At 36.6% G+C, this 27764-nt stretch overlaps 1 protein-coding gene across 3 annotated transcripts; it reads right to left on the reverse strand.

Annotated features, from left to right (window-relative positions):
- Nucleotides 1–1038: 1038 nt before the first annotated feature.
- GNAT3 (G protein subunit alpha transducin 3) lies at nt 1039–25295 on the reverse strand. Of its 3 annotated transcripts, XM_088523525.1 has the most exons (9): nt 25095–25295; nt 18703–18745; nt 14073–14205; nt 13467–13479; nt 10045–10198; nt 6084–6212; nt 1941–2070; nt 1584–1737; nt 1039–1229 (listed from the first exon to the last, which is right to left on the reverse strand). In XM_088523525.1, exons 1-9 carry the CDS (start codon nt 25210–25212, stop codon nt 1039–1041), a joined length of 1065 nt encoding a protein of 354 aa, XP_088379651.1. In that variant the 5' UTR covers nt 25213–25295. The 3 variants fall into 3 exon arrangements, with proteins under 3 accessions (XP_088379651.1, XP_010215397.1, XP_088379652.1); XM_010217095.2 differs by lacking the exon at nt 13467–13479 and having other exon boundaries at nt 10045–10202; nt 14064–14205; XM_088523526.1 differs by lacking the exon at nt 13467–13479 and having other exon boundaries at nt 10045–10191; nt 14053–14205.
- Nucleotides 25296–27764: the final 2469 nt, after the last annotated feature.

The raw sequence follows: 27764 nt of genomic DNA on the forward strand, positions 1-27764 counted from the left end.
TACTTAAACTCTCATATTTTTCTGTGTTTTTTCCCTTTCATGTCCTGTTTCATCAATACAGGTATCTGCATGCATTCCACTATCAATTTCTTTACAGTCAAACAGTTTTTGGTAGGGGGCAGTAGTTTTTTGCATTTATTTTGTTAGTTCAGATTCAGCTAAGATTGCTACCCCAGTCCCTTGCGTCCACCTGGGGCTTGCCATGTCTTCACATCATTGAAGTCACCCTCATTTCTGGAAATTCCACCCACTGAGTCAAAAATGCTAGTTACACCCCTGTTGGACAGGAAGACTGCTGAAGCACACCGGGAGGCAGCAGTGACAAGTTTGGTGCACTAATGACAAGTCTTGTCTACATCTTACTGTTTTATTTCTACAAACAAGATAGCAGCTCAAGTGAATTTTATACATGTCATTTATGTGCATCTTCTATCAAAAGCTCTTCTATCAAAATAGTATAATAAAAGGCACAGATTTGCACTGCTTTTCATCATAAAGCAGTTAAATCTAGGGGGTTTGCTTCTGCTAATTAATGTAATGTCATTTTCAATTGTGAATTTAGCACGAAAATAGAAAAGTAACGAGCTGAAATCTAGTGATAGATAAACAAAACTGTTTTGTTTTATGGCTTTCTTAAGGTTTTAAATGCAAATAAATGTCTATTACCTAGTCTCTTTTATATGTTTCCCTCTCCACATTGTAAAACTGGTACAGAGTCATCCCCAGCTTCCCAAGAAGAGCTGTTTACCTTCATATCGATGGATTTCAATGAGAAATTCCCTTTTATTCCAGCAGAAATTACTAGTGCCTAGCATTTCTGTAGAGCAGGAACACCTTTTTTTAAACCTCCTTATGGCATATAGAAAGCTATTACTGTTCTGCAATTCTCAGGCTTCAATTCACAAAGCTAACTAAAGCCCAAAGCTTCAATTGGCAGCTAACTAGAGCCTAATTAATATTGTTTCTTCCCTCCTATTTTACTTCAGTCAGCACCAGGATGAGAGGAGGTGGACAGAGATGAAGCAAGCGAGGGAATGGCTAGAAAAGCCCACAGTCTTTCAGATTTTCTTTGATTATGATGTCTGTGACTGCATCAAAAACAAACTTAACATTCTGTGTGTCTGTGGCACATGTCAAGTGAGAATATATCTCCTTGTCTTCTTTCCTTATGTTCAAGTCTAGGAACTGTTTCTTGATGTAATTTCCCGCATCTTCAAATGTATTTAGTCCTATTGAAGATCATAGTAAGAGACAAAGAATAAACTTTTCAACTTGGATTTTCTCACTGTTACTAGGAAATGAGGCTTTTTTATTATGATGTTAACCTTAGGCCTTAGGCATGAGAGCTTTTTGTGTAAATTGCTCACCCAAGTTTAAATTCCAGTTCCTAAATAGAAGGCCTCATTTTTGAAGTGAAATGCTCACAATTGAGTAAAACAGTGTCATATAGTTAAGCACATTCTAAAGAGAGCAGAAAGTGAGGGAAACAGAAAAGAAAATACAATGAGCCAAAGTCACCACCCTTACTGCACGGCTGACAGTAATCATTTGAATATATTTTCCTCTGAAAACCCCAAACTTACCACTGTATTCAGGAAAGCAGATATTGAGATGAACTTTTGTTATTTTCTCTTGGAAGAGGTCTTTTTTGTTTAGAAACAGCACAATGGAAGTGGTTGCAAAGCACTTGTGGTTGCAGATGCTGTTGAACAGCTGAAGGCTTTCATGCATTCTGTTCTGTGGAAATGCAAAAGGTGAGCAGGGGTTTGACACACCTCATCCTCGTGTCATTTTTTACTGTAATGTTCTTCTCTAGCAAGAACCAATACAGCTTAATAGCCTTTAAATTGCTGTTGGGCATCAGAAATAGTTCTGATATGCCATCAGACAGTACCTTAAAAGTTAGTAGAAAAAAGGGTTGTTTATCCATCCTGACTCACCACTTCTTTATCTTCCACTAGAACCATGTCATAGGCACTGAGTGCAGCACAGAATATGATGCAAGTAACTCCCTCAAAGCAGTGAATCCACTTCTTTCTCTCTGATCGCTGTCCACCCACATCAAACATCCTTTGCAGGAAAAATAACACGTAAAGTATAAAGCATTAATACGGATGTAGTCACACAGTCAATGTGCAGAGGGCAACTGGAATGGCACTGAATTATCCAGCTTTCCTAAATACTGGTCTGCTTCCATCCCAGCAGGTCAAGGCATGGCAGGCAACACTCCCTGCTGAGGAGTGGGGTTCTGTGCAAAAGCTCAGAGCAGACTGAGCTAGTGCAGGCCAGACCCTGTGGGAGAGGATGGGGAGGATGCTTCAGGACAGAGTTCACACATGAAATATTGACAACGGTCCCTCAACTCCTTAATCATGTGTTTGTTAGTAATGTTTTTAGTGGGCTGACATATTGATCCATATGACGTATGATTGGAATCCAATTACAGGTTAACACACAAGTTATGTTTAATTGGCTGGCATAGATAAATGTTTTAGTTATCTGTTCAATGTCCTTGTGTAGCTGCTTGGATAGTTGTATAATCTGCAGCATGTGTTTGTGTGTTTGAGTCTCTGCTCTATCAATTGATTTAGCATCAGCTGTGCAAACAATTCATGGGGAGCAGGAATCCATTCACCTGTAGAGAAGAACAAGCACGGCTGTCCTCCTCTTCATTAATTTACTTCAGTCTTTGCCAGAAGTTACCACCTCTGGCTAAAGTCATATGTATTTATATATGGGGTCCAAAACAAACTGAGCATGCCTAGTTAGACCTTCAATGTAACCCAGAGACTGTGGTCGTGCAGAGCTGTGTCTGTTGTCAAAGCTACCGTTGTTCTTCTTTGCCCTGTCCCTGAAAACTCCCTCTTATCTTTGTCTCTTTAGCAATAAGGGATAGGGCTTTCTCCTCCCTCTGCTTCTGACATAAAATTTGCAAAAGCTACATATTTTGCAACTGCATTAGAAGGGAGAAAGAATGCATAAGAACCTAAATTTATGTCCTAGTTGGTCTTACACATTATGCAGCCAGTTCTACCCTTACTTTTTGTGTTTAGTATCTGAAAAATCCTCCTAATCCCATGCTATTTTATCTTATCCTATCTTATCCTTTCAAAAAATACATTAGATTTACACTTTGGAAGTACACTTTGGACGATTAAACCCAGCTCAATTTTTCTATGCAAATGCTGAGATTCAGCATGAAAAAAAGAATAAAAGTCACTAATAGAGGAGAGTAATTGTTACTGGAAGACTATTTCTGCAGTATCTTGGTCCTCTATTTTCTTCACTGTCAACAGCACAGCTCATGGGAACACAGATTGCTCTTTATTTTCATTCTTCTTGCTTAGAGGATATAAAGCTCTTCCCAATGATATTGATGAACTAGTTCTGCAGTTGAGAGGATAATTTTGAGATTTTTTATTTTAGCACATTCCTCTCTTGCCTGGTCATTAGGTGTCTATGAATTTGAGTTTTTAGGAAATCAGGATACTGCTGCTCAGTAGGATTTTGATTTCAGTAATGGCATTCTCCCAAGCATATCTGCATGGAGTTCTGTAGGCATACTGAGGAGCGAAGCCAGAATAAGTAAAGCCTCTTGACTCTTGGCAGAGATTAGCGCCCCAAAGTCACCTGGTATTATGTGTTTTCCTTGATTTGTGATATGGAACTTTTAAATCATCTTTCTGGAAAAGAGAAATCTTCCAAATATATTCACAAACATATATAACCATAAGAATCTGTTTTTGCTTTCTGCAAGGTTTTAGAATATGATCCTGTGATTTTTGTGAGGAGTCAGTTAAAATAGGGCAAGATGAGTGATGCTTGTGAACAGTTTTTATTATGCTAAACTTAGCTCTTCTCATATCAGCTCAGAATATGTATCTATATAACTGAAGTCATATGAATATATATAACTGAAGTCACTCTGTGAAAAGTATAAAGTATATCTTTTACCAGTATAGTCAAAGTTTGTCATGGAAGTTCTTTATTTTCTCAATGCTGCTCCTGGAAAATACGCACAGATATCACACTAACTGTGTATGTATTTGTCTTAATGATTTGTCTTAATATAGTGAGACTTGAAGACTAAACTAAAATTTGCCTGATACTAGTGGATATTCCTAGCACATCAGTGGAAACTACAGAAAGAGAGAACCTATGAATATCCTTTTTGAAAATATTAAATATGTTCTCAGATCTGAAAGTCATAATCAAAAATATTAGTGAAGTAATTTGAAGAGCACATTAAAGCTAAGTCATGTTAAAACAACAAAACAGCCACTCAGAAGTTAAAAAATAATAACTGATGTGGCCCATGCAACTGTAATCCAAACCCTGCAGGAATTTAGAGTAAGGCAATTTAGATTTTTGGATACAAAATGTTTTTTCTGCCTCATTCAGTTTGGAAGACAGACAAGTGTTTGCCAAATGAGTTTTTTTTTTTTTTTTTTAATCCGTGTTTGTTTTTGTGACCCCAAACTTCATTTAAGTACATCAACCAAAACTTATTCTGAGTATGGAAGTCCCTCTCTTTGTGGATTTCCCTAAGGCAGTTATCAGGGTAAATGCAGAGCCAGAATACTCCAGCTATTTTGCATTGCTCTGGCAATGCAAAACAGCAGTAATTTGCTGGTTAAGATGAATTTATGCTGGCTGTGCATCCCTGTGGCAGTACAAAACCCTCAGTGTTTATAATGATTTCATCTAGCATTACCTAAGTGCACAAAGACACCAGTGAATTTACTGATATACACTACTGGGACGTGTAATGGGACAAATACAGGGCTTTTCAGTGTTGTGGTGATAGTGTTGTCTACAGACCCTCAAACTGATGGATTCTCACCTGTGCTGCGTTTCATTTGGACCAAGACACTAACTGACATTAAGACTGGCAGGATTTAGGTCACGAGGAGTTTGTTTCCTCTTCCATCCTTATTTAGTGTTTTGTCATTGCAACTGTGAAGGTACTCAGATTTCCAATGTATAAAGTTAATATATGTATAAATACATTAACTGGAGAAAAAGAGCACTGCATCCTGTGGCATTGCAACATAGCATTTGTGCATAATTTTTGAGTTTTCAGGAGTGATCAATATATTTATAGGTGATAATCATTTATTTGTTGGTCATCTAGTTCAGAATCTCTTTTTGAAAGTAATCATCTCAGTTGTTTCAAATCACCTATTTAATATGATAGATAATTTGTGGGGTGTTTACTAAATATTTACTAAATATGAAAAAAAAAACAAAGCCCACTGAAAATAAATGCAAGAGTTTAATCCTAGTGCCTCCTATGTTCATCTATCTCTATGCACTGTTTCACGTCTAGACTACTTTTCTCAGTATGCACTGCAGTCTTTAAATTAAAAATTAAGTGGAGAGTAGAAATGAAGCAACTTGAAATTAAGAGATACTGAAACTTAATTCACTCCAATGCAGTTTAATGTGGAAATAAATGTTTTTAACTGGGTCACCAAACATAAGAAAATCTTGAGTATTTGAAAGTGTCAGCTATCTTCAATCAAATTTCTCAGAGACATTCTTTTTATGTTTTTTATATTTTGCTTTACATCTTAAACGAGGATGAAGGCATACATTGCAATGCTGAAATTTCTCATGGGACAAAATCTATGATGCTTTTGGCAACTGTAATGAATTCTAGTGTTAAGAGCAGTTCCTTTCTTTCTCAAGAGAGTGAAAGGTTGAGAGTACATGCAAATTACTAGTCATCAAATGTTTTGCATCCTGTTAAGGGCATTTAGGTAGGCACATTTCATAAATGTTGCAAATAATTATTCAAATGGCAGGACACAAATTATGCTTTTTGGACACTTGGAAATGTGAAAATATCCCTTTAGAGCCTGATATTCTAATATCTCTTAATAACAGTGCATTATATACTTAAAGTTAGAATACTAATATTGAAATCTCTTTTTTGGGGAGGGCAATGGAATAAACTGCTCAAGATGAGTCATGGACATCATGGTGGGATTGGCAATATTATAATAGGTCAACCCCATTGAAAAGAAAATATTTTAAAAAACTAAAACCAGAGAAAACACTGTTAAATATGGCTTTCATACCTGAAGTTCAGGTCCTTGAAAGAAAACTGAGTTTCTATAATCCCAGTTGTCTTCACTCGGGAGTGCAAAACATCCTGCTCACTGGGTACATAGTCAGGCATTGCTAACCTATCCAGGTCATTGAGATAACTGAGGAGAGGAAGAAGAATTAGTAATTGAATTTAAAAGGTGAATTGATCATTACATGGTCACTGATCCATTTATAATGAACCACTTCTAAATTCTTTATGTGAACTACACATTAAATACAAATGTCGTTTTATATATGGTCTAGATCCATGCTCAAGATCCATTTCTGTTTTCAGAAACAGAAGTGGTATACAGAAGTGGTAATTTAGTCCTATATAATAAACAGGCTTCAGATAATTTTTGTTTAGAGAAATCCTTACCTCTCTCAGGGATGCTAAGAAGGTATCCTAGAAGGAAAGAGTTTTTAACCTGGAAAAGACCACCACAAGGTACAGAACCCCAAACATCTCTTAGAAGCAGATTTGCTAGAAATTATCTCATCACATTAGACAGTGCCAGTCTGCTGTAAAAAATACCATTTTACTAAATGAAAAGAGAGGGCATGATAGATTCTAGAGTACAGGGCATTTTGCTTAGACCTATAAACTTACAAGAGAAAGGCACATTATTTTTAATATTATTATGTAAAATTGATTATATATATAAAAACATTTATTTAGCAGTCATAACCAGAAGCTTCAACCAAGCTGAGGATCCACTAGATTAGCATTTTTACGCTCATCTTGCCTTATGTCCAATGAGACAGAAGCACATAAGAATAAAATGTCTTGCATAACCTCAGACTTGAAATCCTTGTAAATGAGAAACCAGATTTTTGAGTCCTGTTTTTGACCACCACCAACTGGTTTCCTGACTCTTGTAGAGGAAAGCAACTTTTTAGAAATGACTGAATTGCTATGAATTCTAAGAATCTTATCAGCTGAACTAGGAATCAGAAAATGATTTAAAAAATTGACAAAAAATGATAAAAGATGAAGTTGGAGTAATTTATAAATATATTGACTCTTATCAATGGATATTCTAGTGATTTGGAGAAAAAAAAATGAAAGAAAGAAACCATGTGCAATAGCTGAGCCATTTTCGAGCCCTTTAACTGTCTCAGGTGGCACCTTTCCCTTTGTAATATATCCCTTTTCCCTTGTTTGCTTATGACAAAGAAAAAACAAACGACCCTGTAAATCTCTCTAATGTTTTCTAGGCTTTATTTTTTATTATTCCTCTCTTACACACAGTCTACATAGCAGGAAGTTTTGCTGTACAGTTTGGCTAGAAAGGTATCAAAACAAACCTCATAGTTCATCATCCTTGTCTGTGAAATTTAATATATCTGTAAAAAAAAAAAAAAAAAAAAAAAAAAAAAAAGAAAGAAAGAACCTGTACCTTTCTGCATTATATTAAGAAAAAATGTTTAGAAATGAGATTTCCATATGTTAATTTGAATAGTCTGAACCCAATCAGCAAGGAGTGCTGAAGTCAATCTCAACAATTCAATGTTCACCCATCATTTCAGTCCAGTATACAGTCTATTAAAAAAAAAAATCCTGCAATATAATTCTAGTTTTCTGAGTAGAGCCTGGGGCCACCCCATCTCAGCTTAACCCTGTGGGAAGCAAAAACCAAATAAATTTTGCAACTAATAAAACATGGAAGCACTGAAGTAAACACCTAAAATTCATTATAAACATCTGTTAGCTTCAAGACACAAATACGTGAATTCCATCAACACCTCAGATCTTAACTGCCTAAGAATTAGGCACTTTGATTATCTAACTGATGGAGCAAGAAGGACGTCTTCAGCTTCCTCCCACAGCTTCAGGCAGAAGCTGCTGCCCGTTGACGCAGCGGGAACACAAAGCAGCAGGTTAATGGGAATGCCTACAGCTGCGTGGCAGGAGGCATCCTGAAAGGCAGCACTGAGCAACTGAGAAGCACCATATGCTATTGGTAGTTGCAGAAGAGCTAAGGTCCCAATTTATATGCTGGTATTGCCCCTTCCTTCATTTGCTCTATTGCCTCATCTTAAAGCTAAAGCAATTGTCAATGAATACAGGATAGAAATGCCAGCAAAAATTGATATACACGGTATTTACCATTATTAAAAAGATCTTTTTTAGAGTGGGGCATAAAAATGTGTATAGAAAATAGAATAATCAAAATCATTAGCAAAATTTAGTAATGAAAATAATCTATTAACCTCCAGAGGTCAGAACTTACACAGTGTGGAGTGCTCTATTAAAGAGCAAGTGGAGCTAGGATCATTCCTAAGAGCTAAGAAGCAAAATTTTCATTTTTTAAAAAACAATTCAAATATAACATTAGGTGGCTGATTGACTCTAATTGACTTTGAATGGATCGCTAGAAGTCCAATAACAATGATAAAAATGAAGTCATTTTTAATTGTTCAGAACTAAGCATTAGTTTTCCAAAGGTCATTTAGATACCTAAAGGTGAAGGTAGATTATTAATGGGATTTTGAGAAGTAAAGCTCTTACTGGAAATGCTGCGCTAAATCATTGTTGGCTCCTCTAGAGCATGTACTAGCTCCCTTAAATCTACCTCAAGTTAAAAAGGACACAGCTCATGACACTGAGAGAGTTATTTTAGACTCCAGACTATAAAGATCTCTTTTCAGACAACAAAACTTAATCTCCTGGCCATACTGCACATATTAAAATTTTCCTTCTGATTATAATTACTGACTTGTGATAGATTTTTAGTCCTGCAGTGTGGCCATAAAGGACAGTGTATGAAAGAAAACAAGATTGCTCTACACTTGTGTTAGTCATTCCCTTAGGAATACAGTGCTGCCATAAAATACTGCAGACAATATTTTCTTGCAGACAATATTTTCTAGCTAGTTCTTCTTAGTATCTTGCAGAAAGGTCTTCATGCTTATTTTGAAGATATGAAGAGGTGGGGAATTTTATATGTTTTTTCTCTTGGTATATCCCCTTTAATAACTAGTGTTAAAGTTGTTAATAACTTTAATAACTAATAAATGAGTGGCTAGTTTTCAAAACCAGCCAGGCTTTTATTACGCCTCTCTCTTCTAACTGCAAGTGGTGTCTGACAGATTGTGCAATTCCTCTGTGCAGGTACCTTCTGTCGATAGGAGGAGCTGCAGGAGCAGAAAAACTCATACCGCGGCTGCTAGAAGAAAGAGAGAAAACGGCTTTCAGCTGGAACTACTCCTTTCTGCAGTGCCAGAAACTGACTTTTGCACTTCTGCAAACTGAAGACCCAGAAGACACCTCTCCCCTAGGTCTCATGTGACTTTATGGTAGCAACTGCAGAGCAGAAGCACCCAGAGGCTCTAGCCTGTAAGAACAGCTAGAGAAACAACAAAATCAGGGATTGCCTGAGTGCGTTTAAACTGGGACAGGTACCTCAGTGGAATCCTGGCTCATCCCTGAGTCAGAGCTGAGCAGCCCTAGTCCCCAGCTTATGCACCTGTCACCTCCAAGCCACAGAAAGGAAAACAAGGCTGTAACTGCTGTGTCAGCACTGCCAACCAAGACCCATCGGGATCGTGAGATGATAACTGCCCAGGGCACGCAGCCACATACAGCCGGAGTAGTTTAAAGGAAAGTTTTCATTGCTTTGATCAGGCTTATTAGAAGCTTGAGATCTACCAATTAGACTTGAATTCGAAGTACCACTCTAGGTAAAGCCTAAGCTGTTTCAACCTGCTTTTTGGAATCATTTCTAGCTAGAGGTAGAAAGACTTTTTACTGTTTAAGCATACTCACTGAATGGAAATTTTCTTTTCTAAATTCAAACCCATCAACAGTAGGCCTAGTTCTTTTTCAGGTTAACATCGTATAATTTTGATACACTGAGTATTTGAGGAAGTCTTCTAGATATAAAACTTCCTACACTACCCATCATGGTAATACCGAGGTGCTCAACAACTGTAATTTGTGCCACTTACTAAGCTGCTGAGTCGTCCAACTGATATTCTGCTGCCCTTGCGTAGCAGGCCTGAATCCCTTGGTCATTCCACAGCTGTTTAATGAGTTTAGCCAATTCGGAAGACATATCACCATCCTTTAGAGTTGTTCCCATGGCACAGAGTTGTCTTTCATCTTCCTAAAGATAAATTTTAGACAGTATTATGGAAATATGCCATGTCTCTACATGTCCTTGGAAGATAAGCTTGTTTTACTATGAACCGCAGGGGTAGAAAAATTTCTCATTTTCACAATTTAGCTATACTCACTTGTGGGTGTAAAAATCCTTTTACAAGCTCACTTTACACAGTACCAAGGTTAAATTTACATTATACAGAGCTTTCCTTTTTTTTTTTTTAATACATACAAGGTCTCAGTTTCATTTTACAGCAGGTGTTTATATAAGGTCCAACCTGTAAAAAAGGTTTTTACTATAGAAGAGGATAGTTATGTATCATAAAGTAAAGTAAAAATAATGCTTACGTATATTTTAAATATATTAAAGCAGAAATATATTCCTGATTTTTTGATATATATTTGAATAAAAAAATATATATTTGGATTATTTTTATAGCTCTAGAGAATGGGAAATGTAGCAAAGTGAACATAGTTAGAGAATGCTTTTCCTATCTGATTTCTTCTTTGGGGGAGAAATTTGTCATTGAAAAATATGGCAGATATTTTAATTGAATTGTCCTCTTTTTCTTTTTGCAGTCTACCCAAGAGACTTCAAGTAATTCATTAGATTATAAATATTTCTTTTCAGTAGTTAATGGCTTGGAAATGTGTTTTAAATAAAGAGCAAGATTAAAAATAGGGTCATTTGATACACTGTCACAATGATGGATAATTATAGGAAATAATTACTTCCTAGTCATAAGTAGATAACTGAAGTGACTTTTATTCAATCAATAGTCTCAGAGGAAGAAATATATTCGGAAAGACAGTGTTTTGACAGGAAGTACGCTTTACTCAAAATTAGAAAACATCTTCACAATAATTTGTAACATATTTGTGCTAGGAATATAACTTATGCTTAATTAGAAATTACAAGAGACTGTAAAAGTCAGAAACTGCTCAGAAATAAAACTCTACAATTTTTTAAAAAATGGAGAATTTTTAAAAAAGTTAAGATGAAGAATCAATGAAAAAGAAAAAAAAAACAGAAAAAATATCAGTTGAAAGAAAGAGGAGGGCAATACATTAAACAAAATGTTTCCTTTTGCATTAGACAAAAACAGCTCTATTCTATATACCCATCTTCTAGTTCTGTGCTCTGACCAAGAGAACTGACTCGTGCTTTCTTGTGTACGCTCCTGCTTGCTCTCCATGAATGCCCTCCGCAGTTGCTTAGCTCTAAGATAAGAGTTGGAATGTGGTCTTATTCAAGATATCACCTATCATCCAATGGTTATAATCCTATGATGCTGGATTCGAAAGCTGAGTAGCCTTCAAGCCTTGAGTTCAGAATGTCCCAGTTAATTTGAGTTGGTTGATTATTACACAAAAGCTGATAATTGTGAATTTTGTTGCTTGTGTAAAAAAGAAAGATAGCAACATATTTAGTTTATCATAACCCTGATAATGTTTTGATTCTCTCTGACATTTAGAGAGAATTTTGATGATTTTGGTAGCAAAAATCAATTGCAACGGATCTTTAGAATGAAAAGAAATCCCCTTTTACCAGAACAGATCTTGTACAAAGTTACGTACTAAGGAACTCTAAGGCTTGCTAAGAAGTACTTCAGGTAGCCCTGCAATGTGGAAGAATCTATTGCTTCCTGTGCCCAAGAAACCTAAGTCAATGCCTATATGACTTTAGGCCACTAAATCTGAGTAAGAACTGAGCAGGAAAAAAGTCCAGCAAAAATCAAGGCTAATATCAAAACTCATAAATACCTCATGATTTTACAGAAAATGTTAAAGTAACTTCATTTTCAGAAGAAGGGCAATGTTTAGTTGCCAGTCGAATGTATGTAACTGAAATTTCCACTTTCTTTAAAACTCAGATCTAGATTGTTTTAATGTGGTTGTGGGGCAAAAGAAGGCAGACACTGCAAATATTTTATACAGGTAGAGTCAGCTCTCTTCTTAGAGGCCTAGCGTTGTGCTAAAAATGGTAATATTAAAGTAGCTGATCTTTTTTGTATTTGCATTTGATTATGTACAGTGCCCAAAGATAACCTGAACTGTTTAATACACGTTTTCCTAGTTCTCAAAGCTGCGAAATCTCTAGAAAATCAGTTCTTTGAAGCCAACATGTTTTTTGCAAGTCATTTTGTAACCTCCTTGAATTGGTCACTGCAACTTCATTTTTATAAATGTAAATTCATACAAGAATGAAAATTAAGTTTTATTTATTTTGCATAGTGTTAGATCACACCTGGGTATTTGTCAAACTGTCAACACTTTATTATGGGCTTCCTTTTATATTTTAAATTTCATGGTGAAATTATAGTCTTCAAATCATACTGCTGCTTCCAATGTGGGTTAGAGCAGTCACCTTAGAAGTGTTTGATACTTGGTTGATGTTTACATCTGAGAAGCTGTTCCATGATCAACTCCTGAAAAAGTAATCCCTGTATAAAACTTGAAGCATGAAGTTGCTGGAAGTTCTCAGCTTGAACAGCTGAGAAAAAAAAGTTTTACAGTTTTGATAATCTTTGTAAATGTTTGTTACAAGTGAAAAGAATGTTCTGGAAAAAAATATGATTAAGGTCTGCCCAACCCTATGGACTCTGATCAAGCACTTATCTCATATTGAACTAAAGAAGTGTAGATGCAGAACTTTCTGTTGCTTTCAAGGTCACTTATGTATGCCCTTGACATGGTTGAAGACGAGTTGGAAGACCCAGCATGGGTTTACCAAAGACATTTGCCTGGCACATGCCTGGCTAACCTGGCTGCTTTCTACAGTGTGATGGCTGGCTTTGTGAAGAACGGGGGAGGTGTTGTATATCTTGGCTTCAGCAAGGCCCTTGACCCATTCTCCTGCAATGTCTGTATAGCCAGACTGGTAAGGTAACAGCCTAAGTGGGCAATAAGGTTGGTGAAAAACTGATTTGATGTTTGGGCTTAAAGATTTGTATTGATCGGCAGTACAGAGTCCACCTGACAGACAGTCACCAGTGGCATCCGTCAGGAAGTGATACTAGGGTCAATACTGTTTAATGTCTGTTTAATGAGTTGGACAGTGAGGTTGAATGCACTTTCAGCAAGTTTGCAGAAGACACAAAATGGGAGGGAATGTTTACCCCGGAAGGACAGGGCTGCTATCCAGAGAGACCTAAGCAGGCTGCAAACAAGAGCTGGAAGGAATATGGTGAAATTCAGCAAAGGTAATCAAGATCTGGAGGAAGGGCCTAGACAGGTCGTGATGTGAAATTTCCCTATTTGTCCAGACCATCTGAACAAGACTCTGGACTAATTGATCCAGCTCAGAACAGGTTAGACCAGAGGACCTCAAAATTTCCCTTCCAGCTGGAATTTTTCTATGGCTAAAGAAATAAGTTTGATAAGTTGGTGTACCCTAAATTTGAATTTGCTGATGATATTTCAAAGGAAAAAATGATGAGTGAACAAGTATAAACTTCTCAGAAAGTTTGCTAGGGCTGAGAAATTAGGCCAAAATACCTGGGCATAGGTAGCACGTATCTGAAGTACAGAGGACAAATGCAGAGTCTGGATCTAGAAATAAATATTGAGAGTTCTGAGCTAGGACCTCTGGTGGGGTTCTAAGATTAAGCTGTCTTAGGCAGTGTATAGTCCATAAATTTAAACTGCTGGAACTGCAGGCTCATTTCATATCAGTGGATATGAAATACGAGAGAAGAATATTTTGTCACATGTATAACTCAAAAAGTACTTAGTTTCCCTTATAATCAATCACTGAGCTCTCTTACTCTGTTCTACTAATCTTTATTAGTATATCATCCAAACAAAAACAAAAACCAACCAACCAAACAAAAGCCTATTTCAAGAGAAAAGACACGAAACTTACAATTCTAGCTGGGTTTTCATAACTGATTCCTAAGGCAGTCATTGCTTTCACAATAGATAGGATAGACTGCAATGTATTGCTGTAAATCACAGGTCTGAACTCCATGCGTTCCTGGTATGTGAAACCATCTTTATGGATGATCCTGTTGGGAAAATAGAGAAAAAACAAACAAACAAATAACATTTATGGTATACATTAAACAAAAAAGTCAAGAAATAGATCAAAATGGAGCAGATGTTTCTATGGTATGTGTAAAGAACACAAGTTTAATCCATATGAGGTTTCGAAAAGGGTTTGTCAAGGGCAAGAGCAGATCTAATCTGCTGGCACAGTTAATGAACAACAGTTGCAAATCCCTTATGTGGTTACACTTAGGAGGCTAGGTTTTAACAAGGTGCGTAGGTGCTGTGTTACCTATGGGTCAATAGAAGAAAACCTATGGTCTGTATCTAGGGCAAGTCTGGGACTTTCCAGATTCCTGTAGATGGGATGGCAGTGCAAGATGTATAGTAGCACTTCTACTCATTTTGTTACTGGGAATCTGTTATGTTAGTCTTGAATTTATTCATTTTATTTAGTCATTTTTATTTTAAACCTGAGTCTTATCTAGACAAGAAAAATTACTTCAATATTTGTATACTGTGAGCTTCTTCCTTGACTTATTTATTTAATACTGATTTATTTTTTTCCAATTTCTTTAAACTGAGCTTCATTTACAAGGTAATTAAAAATCAATAAAAAAAAACTTTTAATAAAAAAATTCTGTTACAGAAAGATGTCCATAGAGTTTGTCTCCTATTCCAAATCCTGAGAGAGAGATTATAACGTCACAGTCTTCCCTGCCTGGGCAATGACGTATAGTTAGAATGCTCCAAGATCAGTTTACGGATTTTATTATGACTCAGGGAAATGTCTTTTTTTTTTTTTTTTTCATTTGTTGTGAAAAGGGAGAAAACTTGATCTGTTTTGGCACAGTTTACTTTCAAAGAGCAGGGTACAAACTGCGTTGGCTGAGAAATACCCACCAGAACCAGGGCTCTGTTTTCCTCACCTCAGTTGTTCAATGGCAATGGCAAAGGCCATGTAAATAAATGTATTTTATTTATTTATTTATTTTCCCCTCTAGCAGAGACAGTCTGAACAGAGTTATATAAGCAGAGAGAGGACATGTGAGATGATGTGACTGATTCCGAGTTGTCCTGTTTGGGAGAGTGGTATTCTACCGGGCATTTGTTTTCTGATCCTCTGGAACATCCAGGTATCCATGTGTCCACAGTGGTCTGAATAAGATAAGACTTGCTGAGTGGACACACTTATTCTCTTGGGAAAAATTGATTTATGGACATAATAACGCACTGGATCCTTTTAGATTATACCTTCAGTCTAGACTAGTGACTTGTCACTACTAGACACTCTTGGCCTGTGTATCTAGGACCATGTAGCCCAGAGTTTCCCACTGAGGCAGGGGATGTCCTTTAACAGGTCAGATTGCCTTCAGTGGGAAAGCAATTTCAGGTGTCATCAACCAATGTTGAACCTTAGGCTGGTACTCAACTTAAGTGTATGTACTTAAAGGAATTTCTCTCACTCTTACCCTTCCTACCTGTAAAAGCAGATGTTTTCCTAAAAATGCACAGAAGCTCAGCTCCTCATAACATGCAAACCTGAGCTTGGCTGAAGTATTTGTGCAGTGATGCAAGTAATAGGATCCATGTGGAAGATGTGGTGTTTCGGGTGTGGTTGCAAAAATCTGGGAGGAGAGTGAAAGAAGGACCTCAACACTCACAATCCAAATGACTATGTTTTTTATATACTTTTTCTTTGAAGAACAAAGGGAGGGAGAAAATAAAAATCCTAAAATAAAACTAGATTCTGTAATTACAGAATGAAAAAGATTGAAACTTGTTTTTGCTTGAAACTTTATATCCTTTTTATATCCTCTGGCAGAATGTATGTTACTGAGTCTGTCAAATCAATAGTGAATTTTGCTGCTCATTTTAAAAATACAACATTCTTAAGAAAAGATTTTGAAACAGTGATGCTATCTTAATACGGCTTTTTATCATCTGGGAATTTATTTGCCTGATTATTTTTTTCAAAAATAGAGAAATACATGAAGGAATTAAGTGTTAGGTTACTAGACATAATATCTAAATTTTGGAGGAAAAAAAATACTAGTCTGTCCTTTTTTTTTTTTTTTTCCTCCTCCCAAAGGGGCTTTTTCACCAGATAGGTGAAGTTGATGCAGTCTCAAAAGACACAATGAGTTAACAAATATTTCTCTTCTAATTCTGATTTCCATAAAGTAGATTTACATTGCTAATTTATGGCATAACCCAGAAATACTCAACTTGTCTTTAAACAAGTTAGCTCACGTTGTAAACAATCCCCCCAGAGGCAGAGAGTACAAGCTTATTTTTTTCCTTTGCAAACAATCTAGCGTTCCTAAAGGACTACAATATATCTATATTTCAAACATCGTAAGATATTGTATAAAGCTTAGTGAAAGGATTTAACTTTAATTAAAATTTGGGGTCTAGAAATGAGGAGGACTATGAATTAGAAGAATATATTAATAGTAGTAAAATAAACCTGATTAAATGATTTTGGTGGAAAGTTGTGTTTTCAGCAAAAATCACTCTTTTTTTTTTTTTTGTAAACAGTTTAGAGCCTTCTTTGCTTAAAAAACCCACTTAAATAGTGTTCTTTACAGAAAAGTTCCCCTTCTTAGAAAGAAAAAAAAAAAAAAAGGCCTTGATTCTGGCTGAAAGTTGGCATTTTCTATGAAAAGTGATAGTTTCCATCAACAATTTTTTTGGAAAATAATTCATATTTGCAGTTAGATTGACAGGTTGTATATGCATAGAGCTTTAAGGATAGCTCTCTGCTTTGCAGCTTTCTTCTTGCTGAGGGCTATCAACCTTCTTAAAATCCTCCGTTTAGAGCAACATCTTTATTCCTTCTTGGTGAGGTACAATGTGAGTGGGACTAAATATGTATTTCCTTGGTTTGCTGAATAAGTAGGCTTTCCTAATTTATGCTCACAGTAGAAACTAAATCATCCACCATTTATAAGAGCAACAAAGTTGGGAAAGTATTTGATAGACTCTACTGTGCCATGACTGAATTGCTTTTATTAGAAAATGAACTGCTTAAATAGTAGAAAATTGCTCTTATAACTTAATAATTTTTACTTCACTCTTTGAAAAATTTTGGTGAAAATATGGCATAACCAGGAGAATTTAACTTAGGAATTACCTATTTAATAAAACACCCTGCTTAATGTTAGCATGGGATTAGATTGGTGCTTACAAAGTAGGTTCATGTTTAAACAACTGCAATGACTGTGGCTCTGCGGTTGTGTGATTTCTTTCTGCATTTGTTCACATCTGGGAAACAGACCTGAATGCTGTCTATGAAAAGGAAACCAGATAAAGCAGTGATGTTTTAGCTGCTTACATAGCAAAAGAGGACTTTTCATTGCCTGAGTATAATCACTGGAATACAGGTGGATTATCTGTTTAAAGCAGATATGCAATATTTTGTCTGCCTTTAAAAGAATAGCATGAGTTAATTTAGTTTTAGCTTGTTTATTATACATGAAAAAGTTTGATGTTAAATTGTGAATATGGGGAGGGTGGAGGGAGAAATGAATTTGGCATCTCATTGAAGCCCAGGGAAATATAACTATTGACTTCACTCTGCGTGCACCTAGTTCATGCCAAGTAAACATCTACCAAGAGTATTCTTGTACTAGTTTTATGCTAGTTTTATACATTTACAACATCCTTCTAGCTACATGCTCAGTCCTGCATTTGAGAAAGTCCAGCCTGCTTTTACCCAGCTTGATGGTTATGTGAATGCTTTTTGGGGTGCTTCTTTCCTTTGTAAATAAGTTCTCCTGACTGTTTCTACACCATGTAGATGGTAGCAGTGGGTGCTCACTGCGTAGGCCTGTGGCCAAACACCTTGTTTTGGGTGTTTCTTAGTTTGTGGGAAATGTGCAAATAATCTTACTGGCCACAAGCAGGAGCTCAAATAGCAATGAGGAGACCTAGAATGTTCTACAGAGCTTCCAGAATGATCTTCCAGTTTGGAAAAAAAAAAAAGAAAAAAAGAAAAAAAAAAAAAGGCTTGACTCTGCTGTTACAGAATGTGAAATTTCAATATTTTCTCTAGCAATACAGTGAAATCAAATGAAAGCAGTAGGGACCAAATTAACATTGAATAAAGGGAGATAATTCACATAATATGTAGTTAAACTGAAGAACTACTTGACAGATAATCTTGTTGTTAGTTTATATGGAATTAGTTCAAAAAGAGATTCAGCAGAGATTTAGGAGCAAATTACCTGAAGACTGATAAGCACAATGATACTGTCTTGGGTTCAAGATGGTGTCTGAGTTACAGAACTTTTACTGAAACAAATAAAATTGGAATTGGACCAGTGCATGACTTGATCAGACAGATTTGACTACTTGACCAGCTGTGTGGCTTCAATCACTTTGTATTTCTCTTTATATGGTTGAATGAGAACTTTGCATTTTATTCAAATAAATATAAATATTGTTCATTAGCTACATAACTTATACTACAAATATCCAAATTCAACAAATGATATAAATATTCATATACTTACTTCATTTGCTTGACAATAGTGCTCTTTCCCGACTCTCCAGCACCTGCAGAAGGGGAATGTTGAGGAAATGTGATACATGAATAACTAGAAAGTATTAAAAATATTTTTTTGCCATACATAAGTGTTCATTTACAAAGAGACATGCAGATATTTCAGGTGGTCCCCCTTTCTACAACTATAATCCTCCCATTTTTAAGGTCAAAGACATAGAATGAATGAAATCTTGGTACAAGAATATTAATTCTGATTTGGTTAGATGTGAAATTAAATTCAAGGAATCTGACTTTCTTACCTATTGTAAAATGAGTGATAATCACAATCCAAGCCTTTTCCTTTGGAAAACAGTGTGGATGACTCTTGGTGAGCCACAGTGAAAATGGTGAGGAACAGGGCTTGCCGAGACTTGGCAAACCTGAACCATATTTTGAAGGCACTTCAAGAGAAGATTTAACTTTGGATATAAGTCCATGAGACAGGATTCCTCATCATTCAACTCTTTGCAGATTATTATTTACCTCACTGGACAGTGTCAGATACTTTTGATAAAAAACAAAGTTTGGTACACACTGTTCTATCTGGAGGCTTCTCAATGAATGTAATGAACACACTACCAACTTTCTAAACAGATTTTGTAAAGCAAATAGTATTTAAATAACATGGATTAATTTACACAGATGCACCACTACAAACAGCAAATCATATGTAAAATATTTTCTAAATCCTATGATGTGAATAGCAGAAAGTGCTAGAGAATAACACCAAGCCTATTCAAAGTGAGATGATGCTGCCATCTGTCATAGTTTGGAAAAAAGACCACTATAACAACAGTGGTTTTGCATTTGCAACTCCTTGTAAATTTTTTGTATCATTCATAATCCTCCTTTCTGAAGAACTTGAGTCATTTACTACAGCAAGGTGGTGTTTACTACATTTTTTTTTTCTAGAGAAGAAAGAGCCGTTTCGAGACTGCAGATACTCACCTTGTGGGAAGAGGCCAGAAAGCAAAATATGAGTGAACCGGTCTTCCAGAACAGAAAACATACCCATAAAATACAAGTTTTCCTCCTATTCTGTTTCAACTTTGCCTGTTTTTCTACCTCTGCAGAAAACCTTTGCCTTAATCAAAATAACAAACCACACACAAGCTTTGGCTTTGCTCCAGAGTATCATGTCAGCTGTAGCTATATTTGCACTCCAGGAAACTGGTCAGAAACAATTTACTTTGCATCTGCTTCCTTTCTTTCTCCCCCATCATGTACAGCCTCCTTTCTTGGCCAGAACATGAGGCTGAGAGCAGGGAAGGCAGCACCTACCTCTCTCTTTATCCCTGCACTCCAGGGACCAGCACAAAACTACAGAGGACCCAGTGCTGCTAAAGCCCATAAACGACTGCCCAGAGAGCAGGAAGCCTCTTTTCATTCCTGCTGCCCTTCAGGAGGCAGCAAAAAGGGCAGTTATTAACTAGTACAGATTTCCTGAATAAAATACAGGGTCTAGCCCTATATCCAGTCCAAACGCAGTCCCCTCTCAATACTTAATTAACTTTTGAAAATCTCTGTGTTTTTCTTGATGCAGATGTATAGCTCAGTCCAAAAGGAAGCAGCAGTAATATGCTGTAGCTTGTATTTCACCTTTCATCTACTTAAGATCTTGCAGCTTTTTCAAATGTTATTTCTGATTTGTATCTTTCTGTTTGAATGTAAAGTTTACTTGAAATGTGTACCTCAGAAATAAAGGCACAGAAACATCAGCATGTGCCTGAATTTCTGAGTGGAAGATGGTCAGCATCCCTCAGCACTAACTGAACTCCAAACGCAACATCCCCTGTCAACTATCTGTAGCAAAGTAAGCAAGTACTTGATAAACTGAGAAACAATAAAATAAAAGAAAGGCTTAACACATTGCCCAAATCAAACCTCCGAGTAGATGAAACTAAGATTTAAACTTGAGGGTTCCTGGCTCTCAGATTCATAGTCTGTTCATCAGGTATGAGCACATGGGGAAATACCAATCTACACCTTGCACAGGAGCTCATCCACTTTGCCTGCCCCATAATCTACCAGCTGGGCTGCAGAGAGGATCTCACCGACAGTCCCATGATTATGGAATGAAGAGTTAAGACATCAGGTCTATTAAATCAGCCAGTGACATCTCTTTCAGATCTTTCCTTAAAAATATTTCAACCAGGAATTTAGCAATTCTCAACGGTGTTGTGTCTTGGGTTTGGAGATTCTCTCTCTCTCTCTTTTTTTCTCTTTCTCTCTCTCTCTCTCTCTCTTTTTTTTTTTTCTCTAAGGCTAGTGTGCACAATGACTTTTAAGAGGGATTTTTTCTAAGTATTTTCCCTTAAGTCACTTATCTTTAAATACTAAAGAGAAACTTGATTGGAATTCATATTGTTCATTCTTTGTTGCACTTTAAGTTCTAATAATTATTAATATTATCCTTTAAAATTGCTAGAGGACCAAATTAATTCCTTATGAAACTGATTCTACAGAAGTTAACGGAAAAAACTTTAATTCAGTCTTTATAGAATTGCTGGTCTGTGGTGTTTGCACATTATCACATTGTACTTAATGTTAAGTAGTTTAAAAATAGTTTGAATATGTTTTAAATAATGTTACCTGTTACAACAGCATCTAGAGTAGGTAATAGCAATGGTGTTTCAGAGTTTCCTGGTAAATGATAAACTTACTTAAGGCCAAACAAGTCAGATATAGATATTACTGTAATTGTGTGTGCTGTTAGAGACACAGGGGTATTGCAGAAAGAGACATGGAAAGATTCACAATGTAAATATCTAATGTGGATATGCTCTAGACTCAACAGAAAGAAACAGGCAAATGTGGTTCATTTCACCTAACTACAGTTGACTAAAATTATTTATTTAGAGAAATTTGTTACACTGACTTTTCTAGACTCATAAAGGGATACAGATGCTATGTAAGAAGCTTTGATCGCTCCTGGAGCCTCACACCTGACACTGAGAGGGCTAAATTTAAGTGAGACTATTTCAATTTTCAAAAGCACAATCTCTGGAGGATCTAACGGGATACTAAAAGGGTTATGTGCTATAGAGTCGCAACTTAAGGTAACTTGTAAAAACTTGTAAAAATAGCCTAAGGATGATGCAGGGCAACTGTGTTATCTGCATAAGCAGCCAACATGCAATGTGTGACTGACTTCTCTTCCCAGAAGCAGCGAGGCACCAGGTGTCCTTGCATGTGCCCTGAGGTGTTTACAGCTAACCTCGGCAAGCCCGCTTAGGGTAAACTCACATAGGATTCACAATCAAAGCGTTTCCTGAGTGAATTATACTAAAGATACCTAGGAAATACAGCTCTTGTCTTTAACAAAGCAGCACTGACCACCTTTTGCTCTAAGTTTACATAAGCTGGAAAATATATAAACAGTTCGCGTGTTTAACTCCCAGTTTGGCTCACTTTCCATTTTGCTTCATAGCTTTATTGCCTTGCCCACACCCTACTTAACTCTCCCATTTCTTTCTGGAGATCACGGAATAATTTCCATGAGGAAGCTGACATAACATTTGCTGCCACATCCTCTGAAAGTGCAAAGAAACACAAATTCTGCAGGAGGACAGGTATCCTGCGCGTAGCAAAACGCACTGGGCCCGAGACAGTAAGGACAGTTTTTGACACCCTGAAGTAAATATTTAAATAAAGTTGGGTGAGTTGTGCTCTCAAGGTGAGTATTTCACAGTAAAGTGAGCCGAGAGTTGCCAGCTCAAATGAGGGTATATGATAACATATGCTCCCAGAGTGAAAAGCATCTTGTCTCTGGAAATCATAGTTAATGAGGCCATGGAATAATGCTTTCAAAAGAATAAAGGTCAAAGTCTTAATAACTATCTAAGCTGAAGCCAAGTTCTTATTCACATTAAGTGGCACTGTGTTTAGAGCACTCAATATCAGGTGTTTTTGTAGCCTTTCAATTGTGTGTTGTACTTTACAAACAGATTGCAGGGTGGCTTCCTACAAAACATGCATGCAATGTGACACAGTGATAAACTGTGCTTTTTGACCTATGCTTTTTGATACAAATGAAATAAAACTTTCACCTTGGAGTTTGCTCCAGGCTCATAAAAACAATCAGATTTTTTGGAAGTTCAGGTATGCAGAGGACATATGCAGATATTTGTGGACAAGGAAGAAATTGGGCCATCAGCATAGCACGAGTGCACCTAATACAGAAGTTTTAAAGCTTCTGGCAAAGAACATGAAGAAAAAATATTCCTGTTGACCCCTCTCCCTGAGCCTATTCTATAAATAGCAAACAATTAACTTATCAGGGATAATGTGTTTGCCTAGATCATGAGATCTGAATGTAAGTTGTGTCATTAGTTCCCATGGATGATTTCATATAATTTCATTTTCATAAAGTAACCTACTGAAAAACAGAGAGGCTAGATTAGATACTGTATTGTCCTATTTAAAAAAACTATTTTATCCATTTCTTATGTTTTAATCATAAGAACATTACGATCAGACTGAAAACTTATAATATGCATATACTTTTTTTTCCCCTCCCCCCCGCCCCAGACACATTCTACTAATTCGCCTACTGCAAAAGAAACAATGGTGACATCTGGTCCATAACACATGGTGTGAATGAGTAGTAATCTGTTTATATGTAAATTGTTTCCTGTGAATCTCACCATAATCCCAAATAGAATATATTATAATAAATTTGCTTCCTATTCATTCATAAATTAAACTTTCTTTAAAAGGTTGTGTGTAGCACAGCTATATGTGCAGTCTGACTCAATGCTTAAGTTTTGGGGTGTTTCTGTTTCCCTCTCTCTCTCTGGAACTACTCTGGTTGACATTCATGGAGCTGTCCACCTTGTAAAAGCAGAATTTTAAGATCCCCTTACAAGCACGGAGAGATAACAGGCTCAGACCAAACTAATCCAAAATCTGAAATTTTCCTAGCTTGAACCTAGATGTGAATACAGTGGTTTGGATCCTGTCATTTCACTGGCTGACTAAGGAAAGGGGTATTTGGTGCCCTTTATGAACATTGGCCTAATGGGGGGATTCCAGGTGTTCGAATTCACACACACTCCCTCTTTGTGCTAGGCTCAAACAGTATTTTATTCACCTTTTCTTTTCCAACATCAAGCAAATGCAAGCTTTTACATCTATATTCTTTTTTCCTTTCTAATCTGCTTATTTTAGCCAGATGTTTGTTTCCTTGTGACCTATGCCAAAACAGTTACCCAAAAAAAAAGCATTTCTAAAATACTGACAAAATAGGTTTAAGTATAACATGAATAAAAATTATATTGTAGAAATATGTAACATAAAGAAAACTTTAAGGTATCTCAAATTCTGCTGTTTGTGTTGTTGCATGCAGGAGTGCTTCTGTATTTGACAAGACCGAAATACTTCAATTTTACAATGAATGAAATAGAATTTTAATTGCACGCTATGTGAAAGAATCTCAAACCATATTACTGAAGGTATCTTGAGACTAAGATATTACTGAGGTCAATAAATAGTTGATTGCATACATTCAAACATATTCAAAGACCTAGTACTAAATGCATACATATTTTCTAGGAGGAATACCCTGTGTTCTAGTGTGAGATAACCTCCAGGACAACTACCAAAACATGACATTGAGAAACAAAAATCTGTTCTTGGACTGCTTAACCTATAAGTTCCTCTTACAGAATTTCTTGCATCTGCTTAAAGGTAAGTTTTGGGTGAGGCCAGAGACATAACACTGGAATAGATGGACGCCAATTCTAACTCAGGATGCAGATTCCTTTTTCTAAGAGCATACAGGAAAATATATAATAATACACTTTTCCTGTATTTGACCAACTTAAGCCTGTCTCAAAGTCAGTAGCTTGTATCAAGTGTATACACATCACATAAGATGGCATATTCTTCACAAAGCTGGACAGCTTTGTGAACTGAGATCTCAATACTGTCAGTAGACAGTAGTACAGTACATTCCTCTATCCACAATATAATTTCAATACATTGAGAAAAGCTCTAAGTCACTTCCTAATGCTGTAGGAAGTGAGGCAAAAGAACTGGAAATAAACATTTTCAAAATGTGGTGACGCCTATGTATTTTCTTTTTAATCAATTCCTTTACTCAATTCTCCTGCAAATGAAAATGCATAGCCCCAAAGAAAGGAAATGCAGGAGGGAGAAAAAAAAAAAAGAGAGAGAGAGAGAGATGACAGGAAAGAGATGAGCAGAAAGAAAAAGACTCCAAATTTTTTTCATAAGAAAAGACAGAATATTTATTCTAACAGTATTTCTCATTCATCAGTGTATTTTCATTGCAAAATAATCCCTCCATGGAAAAAAAAATACCAACTTTTATTCTTTTTTTTTTTTTTTTTTTTTTACCCAGTAATAGTAGCTTGACTGTTCTGGATTCCCTCTCCGCATCTTCCTGGAGTTTCTTCTCTAGTTCTCTGGATCTTCTAGCTGACTCCTTACTCTCAGAACTGGCTCCATTGCCCATCTTGAGGCGTTCAATAATTACGTCCTTATTTGTCCCAGCTGGGTTACTTCTGATTCAGCTAGTTACTTTAGTTCAGAAGGAGAGCATGTGCGTTGAGAAAATCCCATTCAACCTTCTGCATTCAGCCTTCAAGCAAAATGGTCCCTTTACATCTGTCACATGACCTGGAGATGTTGCAGTCTAGGATTTTTATAGGGACATAAAATTGCACTGTTATGATGTCATAGAATTAAAATGATCCATTCATAACTGAGATATCAGTTTTTATTTTGAATAATTTACACACAAAATGTTTGCACGTTCTGCATTTTCATGATATTATGGCAAGATGATTTACTTTTCAATAATGGTTACATGTACTTCATTGCCTTATGTGGTTATTCCTTGGCCATAATGTTTTTCTGTTTTTCTATAATTTTATTAGCAGCAATTAGCTTTAGTTGAGAGCAGCATACTCCTTTTTGTATAAGAAAGGATAAAGGCCAGAATCTCCCCACAGATATAATTATTTTCTCTTGGTTTATTCTTAATTCAACATTAATATAGAAGTATTTTTGGAGGGCACATTGCTTGGCATGAATTGTCAGCTGTGTATTGAGAAATTATGCTCTATTATAATCCACAGCTGGTTACAGTGGGCTAGAGAAGAATTATATTCAGGATGGAAAGGTGCAAACAATTTCTTTCTAGTTCCTTCTCTTCAGGTTAGGTATTTAAAAAAATAAGTCTTAATGGTTTGCAATATTATAATTAATTAATTAATATTGCCTAGTAACACTTAATAATGCTTAGACTTTACAATGTATAAGCTTTATAAGGTTTAACCTGGGATTAACAATTAAGGGAAACCTAAGCATGCAGATCAGTTTGATTGACCTTAGATACATTTCTAGGCCAGAAGAGAAATGAACAGTGGCAGAGGCAAAGTGATAAACTCATTCCATCCTTCTCATGTCTTCTCATGCATATGTCTTCTCATGCTTAAATAGGATGACATACTGCAGCAAAGATCTGCAATTGTGCTACTTCAGTGTATACTTTTTGATCAATGGAATGAGAAACTGCATTTTAATCCTCCTTACTTTGGTTTGCCAGGGATGGATAACTGGTACTTATTAATAGTTAATTTTTTACATAAATATTTACATAGCAAGAAAATTTTCTGTTTTGTTAAGCCTATATTCCTACTTTGCTTATTCATGAAAACATCAAGTAACAAGATCTTTATGCAGCCATACTGACAACTTGTTCCATTTGTTTAAAGGATGGAAATAAGCATCACCAGAGGTGTGGCAGCAATGCTACGTGTCTGTTTATCAAACCTGCATGTATGTACAATCCACCTGCACTGTTCAGGAGGTTTGAAAAGTAAATCTGTTTGAGCTTTTCTGGATACTAACTGAATTTACAGATTAACTCGTACAGACACAAACCATGGATGAGAATATTATCTCCAGATACAGGGCCTGATTCACCACTGCATTACTCTAGGCATGCAAAAGTCCATAGACCGTTACAGGATGCACCCATGAATGCTGAGGGAGCTGGCTGTTGTCACCGCAAGGCCACTCTTCATTAGTTTAGTAACGTCGTAGTAATGAGAAGAGAATCCAGAGCACTGGAAGAAAGCAAATAACCTGTCTTCAAGAGGTAAAAAAAGATGATCTGGGAAACTACAAGGTGGTCACCTCCATCCCTGGGAATGTGATGGAGTAACTAATCCTGGACACTATTTCCAGATATGTGAAGGAGAAGAAAGTGACTGGCCAGCATAGACTTACAAAGGGAAAACCATGCTTAATCAATCCGATCGCTTCTATGATGAGATAAAGGGAGAGTAGTGATTTTTTTTTTTCATCAACTGTCTCCTAAAACATCCTCATGGGTGATAGTGAAGTTCAGGCTAGACAAGTGGTCTGAAGGTGGACTGAAAACTTGCTAAACCCAGAAGGTTGTGATCAATGTTGTGAAGTTCTGCTAGAGACCAGTGGTGTCTGGTAGCAGTCAATACTGATGACAATACTAACATTTTCATTAATGACCTGGATAATGTGACCAAATGCACCTTCAGCAAGTCAGCTGATGATACAAAACTAGGAGGCATGGCTAACACACCAGATGGTTTCTCTGCCATTCAAGGGAACTCATCAGGCTGGACAGACAGGCTCATAAATCTCAACAGAGGGAATCACAAAGTCCTGCTCCTAGAGAGGAATAAATCCAGGCACCAGACGTTGGGAAACAACCAACTAGAGAGCAGCTTTGAAGTAGACATGCTCAGGTCCTGGTGCACAACAAGTTGACCATAAGCTAGCAATACACTCTCAAGGCGAAGGCCAGCAGAATCCTGTGGTGCAATAGGGAGATCACGCCAGCAGGTGGAGGGAAGTGATCCTTTAATCAGCCTCTATGAGGCCACGTTTGGAGTACCGTGTCCAGTTCTGGGCTCCCCAGTACAAGAGGGACATGGACTTCTTGGAGCAAGCCCAGCAAAGGGCTCTAAAGATTTTTAAGGAGCATCTCTCGTATAAGGAGAGCCTGAGATAAATGCA

Source organism: Tinamus guttatus, unplaced genomic scaffold (assembly GCF_059628265.1).
Source record: "Tinamus guttatus ecotype Peru unplaced genomic scaffold, ASM5962826v1 Tinamus_guttatus_pri_ptg000193l, whole genome shotgun sequence".
NCBI classification, from domain to species: domain Eukaryota; kingdom Metazoa; phylum Chordata; class Aves; order Tinamiformes; family Tinamidae; genus Tinamus; species Tinamus guttatus.

What these genes read in the sequence shown, in the direction of transcription:
- GNAT3 (XM_088523525.1), bottom strand. Translation starts at nt 25,212, where the DNA reads ATGGGCAATGGAGCCAGTTCTGAGAGTAAGGAGTCAGCTAGAAGATCC. An exon ending in TTCAAGGACCTGAACTTCAG is followed by an intron (nt 2,071 to 6,083) that starts GTATGAAAGCCA and finishes TTTCCTGCAAAG; the next exon opens with GATGTTTGATGTGGGTGGAC. An exon ending in TAGTGGAAGATAAAGAAGTG is followed by an intron (nt 1,738 to 1,940) that starts GTGAGTCAGGAT and finishes GCATTTCCACAG; the next exon opens with AACAGAATGCATGAAAGCCT.